Source organism: Oncorhynchus masou, chromosome 10 (assembly GCF_036934945.1).
Source record: "Oncorhynchus masou masou isolate Uvic2021 chromosome 10, UVic_Omas_1.1, whole genome shotgun sequence".
Classification (NCBI taxonomy): Eukaryota; Metazoa; Chordata; class Actinopteri; order Salmoniformes; family Salmonidae; genus Oncorhynchus; species Oncorhynchus masou.
In genome coordinates, this window is record NC_088221.1 from 28,908,776 (window position 1) to 28,919,814 (window position 11,039).

Sequence of the window (11,039 nt, forward strand, 5' to 3'; positions counted from 1 at the left end):
TCAAGAGGCGAAAGTAGATGTCACACAGCATTTCACAACATTTAAACAAACAGCATCTGACTCATTTTGTCTGATTTTTCACTGTTTTACTTCAAACTGATGAAACTGGTTTACAAAATGCCATTCAGTTTTTTCTGTATAAACTTTTATCCAGGGTACTATTATATTATTATAAGTTAGCTTCATGTTAGTTAAATGCCATGTTTATTGAAATGCCTATTAATGTTGTTTTCTGTATAAACTTTCATCCAGGATACTATTATATTATTATAAGTTAGCTTCATGTTAGTTAAATGCCATGTTTATTGAAATGCCTATTAATGTTGTTTTAATAAGATGAGACAAAGTAGATGCATCAAGTGTGTGTGTGTGTGTGTGTGTGTGTGTGTGTGTGTGTGTGTGTGTGTGTGTGTGTGTGTGTGTGTGTGTGTGTGTGTGTGTGTGTGTGTGTGTGTGTGTGTGTGTGTGTCTCTATGCATCTCTCCTCCAGTCTTTTTGTTGGAGTCCAGGAGTCTCTCTTTTGGATCCAGGACACACTCACACACACTGCACCCCAGCGTCCTCATTGTGTTGACAATTGTTGATGCCCATGCCGTTGTGGGGGCAGTCAAACACACTGGCCTCTGTGCCTGTGCAGCGCAGGTCATCAAACCAGATCTTACCCACTCCTAAAAGAATCACAACAGAATCCACAGGCCAAGTCCAGGAGATTCAACAATGAGCAATTCATGAATATATATAGAGTAAAACAAAACTCAACCAGCAAAGGATCTCTATACATCCTCAGTAGGAACAAACAGACAAAACCAAATGGAGGATCTATGGAAGTGATAAGGTTCTTGGACTCACCAGGGCTTGCCGTGAAGACTGCAGAGGCTCTTTGGTACCCCAGCATCTTGCAGAGCACCGTCCCATCCACTGTGTCGAAGCTGTCGTCACACACCGTACCCCACTGCCCCAACCACAACACCTCCACTCTCCCACGAGTACCCCCACCAACAATACGCACATTTGCTGTCACCAGAGAGAGAGACATTTGAAAACACCTTATACAAGCAAATGATTGAAAATGAACTGTACTGTATTCCAGGCCCATAGTCCAATGATTATTCACATGAATATTCAGTTAAATGAATACATATCATATTTACATACAGTATATATTTTACGTAAACAAATGCACACCAGCACATATATGTGTGTGTGTGTGTGTGTGTGTGTGTGTGTGTGTGTGTGTGTGTGTGTGTGTGTGTGTGTGTGTGTGTGTGTGTGTGTGTGTGTGTGTGTGTGTGTGTGTGTATGGCTCCATAGGTCCACACACTTACCCGGTCCAGCTGCTCTTTCACCCTTTTCTCCACGAGGACCTTGAATTCCAGGACTTCCCTGAAACCCTGGAAGACCTAGGATATGCAGAAGTTAAAATTAAACATACACACACTCACACGCAATCCCGCACGGATGCACAAACACACAAATTAAACACACTCACACGCCATCACGCATGCACGCACACACACACACAGACGCACACACCAGCAAGTCCTCTTGTTCCATTAACACCAGCAGGTCCTCTTGGTCCTGCAGAAGAAGAACAAGAGCTACAAATTTGTACAAAAAGTCATACATGACACTTCATATGACTATAATAGCACCTAACGTTAGGAGAATATAATATAGATGGGAAAATGTAGACAATCTACATAACCTGTCGTTCTTGTAATCAGTCATTTGAAGGAGGGGATTTTACTCTATCACGCCCCTGCTTGCTTCAGCACAAATTATGAGGCTCCTATAGCTCAGAGACAGGGTGAAATTCACCTTCAGGTCCTATTGGTCCAGGCTCTCCTGTCGGCCCTGTGTCACCCTTCAGACCACGGGCCCCTTTTACTCCATCACGCCCCTGAACTCCTGGAAGATTCACAGCACACTATGTCACACTCGCTCTACAATGTGGAGGCTATACAGTACAGTAAAGAAGAAAATGCAAAAATCTGAAAAGATTTTTTTCACACACGCTAACATGTAAAGGCAACCTCAAGCTTGGCCTCATGAAACAGTTAAACATCAACAGTTATTTACCAGTGTCCCCTTTGGTTCCATTCTGGCCTGATATCCCTGGTAAACCTGTGAAGAGGTTGGAAGGTAAAGGTTAGAGGTGGCAACAAGAGTAAAGAGTAGACCAGGTTCAGCTTTTTGTTGAATAGTAAAAAATAGGTTGTTAATTAAGAAGTAAGCACTTCAAATATGCAAATATGCACAGAGAAGTATATCTCTGTGTACAGTACGAAGGAAGTTAGAGTTAGTTTTGCGAGCCAAGGATAACTAGCATTTGCACAATGACAGAAAATCTATGGGTATCTGCTAGCATGCTATTCCAGCCATTGTGATAGACTTCCAGTCATTGCACTAACGCTAGTTAGCAATGGCTCACGCAACTACCACAACTTACTTCATACTGGACACAGAGACATAAAAATGGTATCCACAAGTTCATCTGACACTGAGGAAGTAGAGAGGAAGTAGATAAAGGGCCTCATTGCAAAAATCCCAAAGTATCCATTTAAGCCCATGCAGACTCACCAATGTGTCCCATATCCCCCTTTGGTCCCTGTGGTCCTGGCAGCCCAGGGGGTCCTGAACAATTAGTGGCTGCACTGTCTGTATGACACATAGTCAGAGTTACTGTACACACACACACACACACACACACACACACACACACACACACACACACACACACACACACACACACACACACACACACACACACACACACACACACACACACACACACACACACACACACACAAACAGACTATCCACTAAAGGTAATCAAACACATGCACATTAAAACACTTAACACAGGGGAACTTCAACCCTTTTATACATCATATACATCTTCTCCGGCACCACAGCAGTGGCTACTTGTTGTGAAGTGGCTATGTTAAGAAAAATGTACTGTATTTGTGCTGAAGCAAGCAGAACTCCAAACTACCTTTGTTTAAAGAATGCATTCACTCAGCACTTCTAATTTCAATTCAGAGGACATAAAATGGACAGATTTCACAATAACTATCTGCTGATATGGTTTCCGTATTAATGTGACAACAGGAACAGAAACTGAGAAGGCTGAAATGGAAATGGAACTACTGGATGAAAAGATCACAAGTTCATTTGAGCAAGTCATGATGACATCATATTTATGATAACTCATAATATAGGATAATATAAAAGATACATTTAGTGGGGAATATTTATATTTATGACTGTTAACCCCAAAAGTGGAGTTTGAGTGTATTGTCAGGAGCCAATCTCCTACCTATTCAAGGGCGGAAGGAAATAGATCCTTGTGCTCACCAGGCTGTTAAGACTATTAACAGTGATCGCGATTAAGTCAAAATATACATTTCCTTTCATGGAGAGAAAGAATAGTATCTGCCTGGGCAGCAGCAGCAGTAGCTTTAACCATCTAACCTACACTTTTTAAAATACATTAATGTCACCCCTCGAAAGCTTTTGAAGAGTCAGAGCTAGTTTTTCAGCTATAAAAAAAAGCAAAATCCTGGAGCAAGTTCAGCCAATCAAATATGAATCAAGAGCATATTTATTTTGATTGGGCTGTGGGACATCAAGTGCACGACACACATTTACTCTGTGACAGATGGGGTGAGAGCGAGGGAGAGAGGTGGAGTCAGAAGGAAAAGGGGGGAATATTCAGTATTCCTGACACAATTTGCCTACTCCACCTGCAGACCCGGCCCCTGTGAAACTGTCAATAATTAATCTAGCCTCCGAATGTCTCTTAGACTAAAAGAGCTCACTAATACCGCAGTACTTCAACCAAACTATGGTGAAATATTCCCAGCCTGTCCACTAGGGAGCTGTATAAAGATAGTGTTGATGCATGAGTAATTGTCGTGGTAAACAGTCAACTTATCCACCATGTTCTCCACAACTCTACTGCTTGACTTCTATACCATGTTAGTACTACTGGACTGGTTCTATGTTAGTAATAATGGACTTACCGGGTGCACCAGCTGGTCCTTGTGGTCCAGTGGCACCATCTTCACCTAAAACATTGACATGTTATAGAGTTGAGGTACTGAATGAAGATCAATAGTGATATAACCACAAGTGAACTCTGTATGAGCCGGTGGATATGAGCTTTAAGAACCACAGACTACTAAATGCATTGTTATGACATAAAAGATCAGTAATAATGTCACATTTCCTATTGGGGTTTAGATTGAGGTTAATGTTTGATATCAGTAGGAGTAAGGTGAATCACCTTTGGGTCCTGGTTCCCCTGGATATCCCTTGGCACCAGTCTGGCCATCAACTCCAGGGTCTCCTTTATGTCCTGTCTCACCTGGAACACACAGTAACCCTCTCACTATCTACTGTCTCACCTGGAACACAGTAACCCTCTCACTATCTACTGTCTCACCTGGAACACAGTAACCCTCTCACTATCTACGGTCTCACCTGGAACACACAGTAACCCTCTCACTATCTACTGTCTCACCTGGAACACAGTAACCCTCTCACTATCTACTGTCTCACCTGGAACACACAGTAACCCTCTCACTATCTACTGTCTCACCCGGAACACACAGTAACCCTCTCACTATCTACTGTCTCACCTGGAACACAGTAACCCTCTCACTATCTACTGTCTCACCTGGAACGCAGTAACCCTCTCACTATCTACTGTCTCACCTGGAACACACAGTAACCCTCTCACTATCTACTGTCTCACCTGGAACACACAGTAACCCTCTCACTATCTACTCACCTGGAACACAGTAACCCTCTCACTATCTACTGTCTCACCTGGAACACAGTAACCCTCTCACTATCTACTGTCTCACCTGGAACACACAGTAACCCTCTCACTATCTACTGTCTCACCTGGAACACACAGTAACCCTCTCACTATCTACTGTCTCACCTGGAACACAGTAACCCTCTCACTATCTACTGTCTCACGTGGAACACAGTAACCCTTTCACTATCTACTTATATACAAAAGCAAACATTAAATGTTACTGAGTGAATTACGAATTACATCAAATCAGCTTTACATAGAACGGTCACAGATCACTTGACAGAGAAAGGTCTGTATGAAACATTATTGATATTGAGTCTGATGGATTCTTAATTTTTCTTTGATGAATTAGGTTATTGTGAAAAATACAATCATTGCCTCAAAAAAAGGCACTTATCCATGTTAGCTGACTGAAACTGTCTGCCTGCTCACTAAACGGGAGTAGTTAGCATCCACTTTATAGTGTGATGAAGGATGGCATTTTGGTAGGACAACCTATTGGAAAACGCCTGACTCAGACTCTAATGATAATATGTTAGCTTGTGTGAAAGTCCATCCCTGATTGAGACTTCATACAGGGGTAAATGCATTGACTAAGCAGTGGGTTATTATGAAATGGAGAGGCAGGCAGATCATTCAAACTTCACTTTCTCTGATCCTGACTGGAGGTCATCAGTTCATCATTACTGGACAGATGAGAAGCTAAATGCTAATGCTGCATATTTCCTCTCCTACAACCCTCCGATGTGTGGTAGAGTTAGATTGGTGCTGAGCTAACATTGGTTGTTGCAGTGACACGGTGATGCCACTACAATGGAGCAATGTAGCGCTTTAGATGGACTCACCTGTGTCTCCCTTCTCCCCCCTCACACCAGTTGCCCCCCTCGCACCAGGTGGACCTAGGGAAACCATAGCATCAAATGACATGGGAATTACAAGCTTGTGGTGTAAGGGGCATTGATTGCTCTCTTATTTTCTTCTGTGGTTGTTGATTTTGCACTAAGGATGAGGGGACTTACCAATAGGTCCCTGTGGGCCTGGTGAAGCTGCAGTGCAAAAATAACCTGCATTATTACACCAGATACACTCTTGTATTTTTATTTTTATTTTGAATTTTACCCCCTTTTCTCCCCAATTTCGTGATATCGAATTGTTAGTAGTTACTATCTTGTCTCATCGCTACAACTCCCGTACGGGCTCGGGAGAGACGAAGGTTGAAAGACTTGCGTCCTCCGAAACACAACCCAACCAAGCCGCACTGCTTCTTAACACAGTGCGCATCCTGCCCGGAAGCCAGCCGCACCAATGTGTCGGAGGAAACACAGTGCACCTGGCAACCTGGTTAGCACGCACCGCACCCGGCTCGCCACAGGAGTTGCTGGTGCGCGATGAGACAAGGACATCTCTACCGGCCAAGCCCTCCCTAACCCGGACGACGCTAGGCCAATTGTGCGTCGCCCCATGGACCTCCCGGTCACGGCCGGCTGCGACAGAGCCTGACACTCTTGTATTTTATACTTTGCAAAGCATAATGTCAAAATATGGGTGTATACCTACGTCCATGTGTAACCATATTTTATATAAAACATCAAGTCTATCAACCTGGACATGGTGACATTTCTTACAGTAGCTACCTTTGAGGAATCTGAGTGTTTTCACTGTGTCCTGAAGGAGAGTGGTGCTGGCATTGACCACACCCAGGTCTGTCCTCAGCTGGCCCAGCTGTCCATCCTCCCCACATAGGCTGCTGATCTGGGTCTGTAACCTCCCCAGGTCTCCTCTGAGAGAGTTGGACTCCAGGCTGGTGTTTCTGGCTAGTGTACGGAGGTCCTCCTCCTGGTTCATCCCCAGGGGGATGTGGATGTCGGTCGGCATCGTTGTCCTGGAGCCGGAGGAGGAGAAACAACTAGACTGCATCGAAAAGACTAGGGGGAGAGGTGCACAGAGACATACAAATAGTGTCACTAATACAGTTCAGGATATAATGGGAAATCTAGTTTCTCATTTACATTAGACAAATGTGCTTGAACCATTTTGGACATAAAACCAACCAATGGTTGATGTACCTTTGTAAAGGAGGAAGATATTCAGTGCAGTCAGAAGGACGAGGTAAACGACAATAACATTCAGACATAGCTGTGCTCCTCTGGCCTTGGCTGGTTTTAGATCTGAAACATGTTGACATGAACACAAACAACATTTATGCTACATTCCAAATGGGCCACTACCACCTACTCCCCTACGCACATGTCCAAGTCAAGCAGTGGGTTACTCTGGTAGAACGAGCTGATGTGATCCTCTCCTCTTTCTACTGATGTCTCCATGCTACTCCAAAGTGACAGACAACACCCCTGAGATCCTCATCAAGACCCTCTTATAACAACACATCATTACTTAAAAATCATAAAAACCCACCCATTTGATTCATAGTGGTTGTCATCTGATTTGGGGCTGAGGTTGCAAAAATGAGCTATATTGACAGTGTTAACAGCAATCTGTAGAAAAGGGGAAGTAGCATGGGGTACATACGTTTGGATTATCCTGACACTAAATTCTACATATCCTGCTAAGAATGTCTGTTCCATTGCCTATCACAGGAAGTACTCTTTCTCGAGAAGTATACCAAAAGTATACAAAAACGTTATCTTTCATTGAAAACTGCTACACAAAAGCATACAATCAATCATATTGCTGAAACCTATCCAATTCTTGTTCTGTCAAGGGGTAGGGATTACAGGTAGGAATTTAGAATTCAGATAAATGCATCCCTTGGAATATGGAGAAATGATCTCAACAAATCCACAGACATGGCTGCTCTCTTCTGGCCATTTCTCTATTTCTGCCTCAGTGTAGAAAGTCAGGCTGTTGAGCTTGGTTAATCACACTCATCTACTGTAGGTTGCCACAGCAGGTGCGTCTGGCCAACGAACATGAAGTTAGAACTCAGTGCTGTCATCGGTCTCTGCACATGGCAAAATCTCTTTGGCTAGACTGGTTCTTTTTTGCAGTGCACAGACAGTACTTCTACTTCTGTTTCATTCTCCACCAGCACTTTCAAATTGTGTGTACCATAGCAATCTTATCCCTCCCAGTTATGTTCTCACAAGGATTATCTCCCTTAAGAGTTTGAATGTAGTTACAATAAATTACCATGCACTGTATTGAAGATCTTCCAAGCCACTTTATAATGTAATAATATAATACATCCAGACAGTTTTATCCAAAGCCTCATGCTCTACCAACTGAGCTACCACGGATCACACTTTGCACCAATTCAAATTGAATTGGGTAAAGAACATACTTCGAAATAAGAAAGGCCACATAGGCCCCTAGCACCAGGGGTGGAATATAAGAAAAATCACACAAATAGCTCACTACTGTTGAATCACCAGGTCTTTGGCGCAAGAAGAACTTAGGTGTTAAAATGTTGCCCCTATGACCCCCAGGTCCACCCCTGCTTACCGCTGCTCTGGAAGGTGTACATGTCCGTCCTGCTCAGTTTCATGTCCAAGTCAAGCAGTGGGTTACTCTGGTAGAACGAGCTGATGTGATCCTCTCCTCTTTCTACTGATGTCTCCATGCTACTCCAAAGTGACAGACAACACCCCTGAGATCCTCATCAAAACCCTCTTATAACAACACATCATTACGTAAAAAACATAAAAACCCACCCATTTGATTCATAGTGGAAGTCATCTGATTTGGGGCTGAGGTTGCAAAAATGAGCTATATTGACAGTGTTAACAGCAATCTGTAGAAAAGGGGAAGTAGCATGGGGTACATACGTTTGGATTATTCTGACACTAAATTCTACATATCCTACTAAGAATGTCTGTTCCATTGCCTTTCACAGGAAGTACTGTTTCTCGAGAAGTATACCAAAAGTATACAAAAACATTATCTTTCATTGAGAACAGATACACAAAAGCATATAAGCAACGAAAACAACATTACATTACATCTCTCTCTCTCTCTCTCTCGCTCTCTCCCTGGTGGGTATCTCAGTGGGTCAAAGATTATATAGGTTACTGTTGCCTTCTCTCTCCATCTCTAGTCTTACTCCTTCCTTCTCCTTTCTTCCTTCAACTGTTTTGTTGTCTCTCTCGTTCCCCGCTCTCTCTTCTTCTCTATCCCTCTATCTTAGACGTGAAATCCCAACTGAGAGGACAGCACTGAACAGGCTCATCTGATTTTTGATTGCATCCTGCCACCTTGTGGTCATTGGACAGAAGGCAATCTAAGGAACGAAAACACTTCCCTGCCCTGATGTGCATTTAATGTGGCTGTGCACTGCAGTCGATTGGATTAGATGAGGGAAATGTTGCTCTATCTCAATTGCCTATATCTGTCCTCTCCTTGGCCAGGTCAAATCAAATCAAATCAAATGTATTTATATAGCCCTTCATACATCAGCTGATATCTCAAAGTGCTGTACAGAAACCCAGCCTAAAACCCCAAACAGCAAGCAATGCAGGTGTAGAAGCACGGGGGTTAGGAAAAACTCCCTAGAAAGGCCAAAACCTAGGAAGAAACCTAGAGAGGAACCAGGCTATGTGGGGTGGCCAGTCCTCCTCTGGCTGTGCCGGGTGGAGATTATAACAGAACATGGCCAAGATGTTCAAATGTTCATAAATGACCAGCATGGTCGAATAATAATAAGGCAGAACAGTTGAAACTGGAGCAGCAGCACGGCCAGGTGGATTGGGGACAGCAAGGAGTCATCATGTCAGGTAATCCTGGGGCATGGTCCTAGGGCTCAGGTCCTCTGAGAGAGAGAAAGAAAGAGAATTAGAGAGAGCATATGTGGGGTGGCCAGTCCTCTTCTGGCTGTGCTGGGTGGAGACCATAACAGAACATGGCCAAGATGTTCAAAAGTTCATAAATGACCCGCATGGTCGAATAATAATAAGGCAGAACAATTGAAACTGGAGCAGCAGCACGGCCAGATGGACTGGGGACAGCAAGGAGTCATCATGTCAGGTAGTCCTGGGGCATGGTCCTAGGGCTCAGGTCCTCCGAGAGAGAGAAAGAGAGAGAGAAGGAGAGAATTAGAGAATGTACACTTAGATTCACACAAGACACCGAATTGGTCAGAAGTACTCCAGATATAACAAACTGACCCAGCCCCCCGACACATAAACTACTGCAGCATAAATACTGGTTAAGGCAATGTCATGCAACAACCAATGTTTGCGTGCAAGGTCATTGAATGTGTAATAAACTGACAAATTGCTATAACATATGATGTGGTTTGCTGATACTTAAAATACCTACCTAGGCTTTGGAAGATGTGTCAGCAACGTCTAAGCTCTGGAACGGGATCCTTGTCTCCACCCCTTCATCTGCACTGATCAGTGCTTTGAAGGAAAAGAGGAGAGGATAGCCTCATAGCTGTTGATATCCACTCTCACAGCAGAGATCCCCAATGATAACTGGAACTGTGGAAAGAGGTTCTCTGCATCAGAAACACAAAAACAACCAAGGACATCCACAAGGGTGAGAAATGTCAAATCAAGAAACCAAAGAGTATAGCCGACCAGCTTACTCAGGAGAGAGACCTTACCACAGCACTCTGTATGATACAAATTTCTTAGGATTATGTTCTTAAAAGACAGCAAAAAGCCCATTCTGATGGGAATTGGGCTCACATAAAACCTTATCTTTATCAGGTGTTTGAGAAGAGATTCACTAGATCAGGCACCTTGACAAATCACGAGAGAAACCTAACCATTGCTCAGAGTGTGAAGAGCAAATCTCTCAGCCATGGCACCTGAAACAACACCAGCACACTCAAACAGAAGGAGGGAACCCCTTAACTTATTCTCATTATGGAAAGATCTTCACTGAATCAAAAGCCCTAGGATAACCCCAGAAATTACATAGCCAACAGAAACTGTATCATTGCTCTGACTTTGTGAGCATGTGTGGCCTACCATTTTGAGGCTGAGCCAATGTTGCTCCTAGACCTTTCCACAGCTCTCGCAGGGCAGAAATTTCACAAACTGACTTGTTGGAAAGGTGGCATCCTATGACGGTGCCACGTTGAAAGTCACTGAGCTCTTCAAGTTTTATTCACAGTACATTTGTGTTAGACTATCTGTGTTTCTGTCAGGTTTCTGTACTGCACATATGATGGTAGAGTGTGCAAAGCAAATGTGCACCCGTTTGATACAAATCATCATATCATTCTGCCAGGTAGGCCAACTTTGCA

General features: G+C 43.5%; 1 protein-coding gene across 2 annotated transcripts; it reads right to left on the bottom strand.

Moving 5' to 3' along the window:
- Positions 1 to 384: 384 nt before the first annotated feature.
- On the bottom strand, positions 385 to 8,554 carry LOC135547479 (macrophage receptor MARCO-like). 2 transcript variants are annotated; one of them, XM_064976526.1, is made up of 15 exons: positions 8,500 to 8,554; positions 8,291 to 8,409; positions 6,895 to 6,996; positions 6,463 to 6,753; positions 5,848 to 5,874; positions 5,674 to 5,727; positions 4,289 to 4,369; positions 4,026 to 4,070; positions 2,581 to 2,658; positions 2,080 to 2,124; positions 1,819 to 1,908; positions 1,534 to 1,578; positions 1,326 to 1,400; positions 850 to 1,014; positions 385 to 668 (listed from the first exon to the last, which is right to left on the bottom strand). In XM_064976526.1, the coding sequence occupies exons 2-15, from the start codon at positions 8,406 to 8,408 to the stop codon at positions 538 to 540; spliced, it is 1,347 nt and encodes a 448-aa protein (XP_064832598.1). In that variant the 5' UTR covers position 8,409; positions 8,500 to 8,554; the 3' UTR covers positions 385 to 537. The 2 variants fall into 2 exon arrangements, with proteins under 2 accessions (XP_064832598.1, XP_064832597.1); XM_064976525.1 differs by lacking the exon at positions 8,500 to 8,554 and having other exon boundaries at positions 8,291 to 8,439.
- Between the last annotated feature and the right edge of the window lie 2,485 nt (positions 8,555 to 11,039).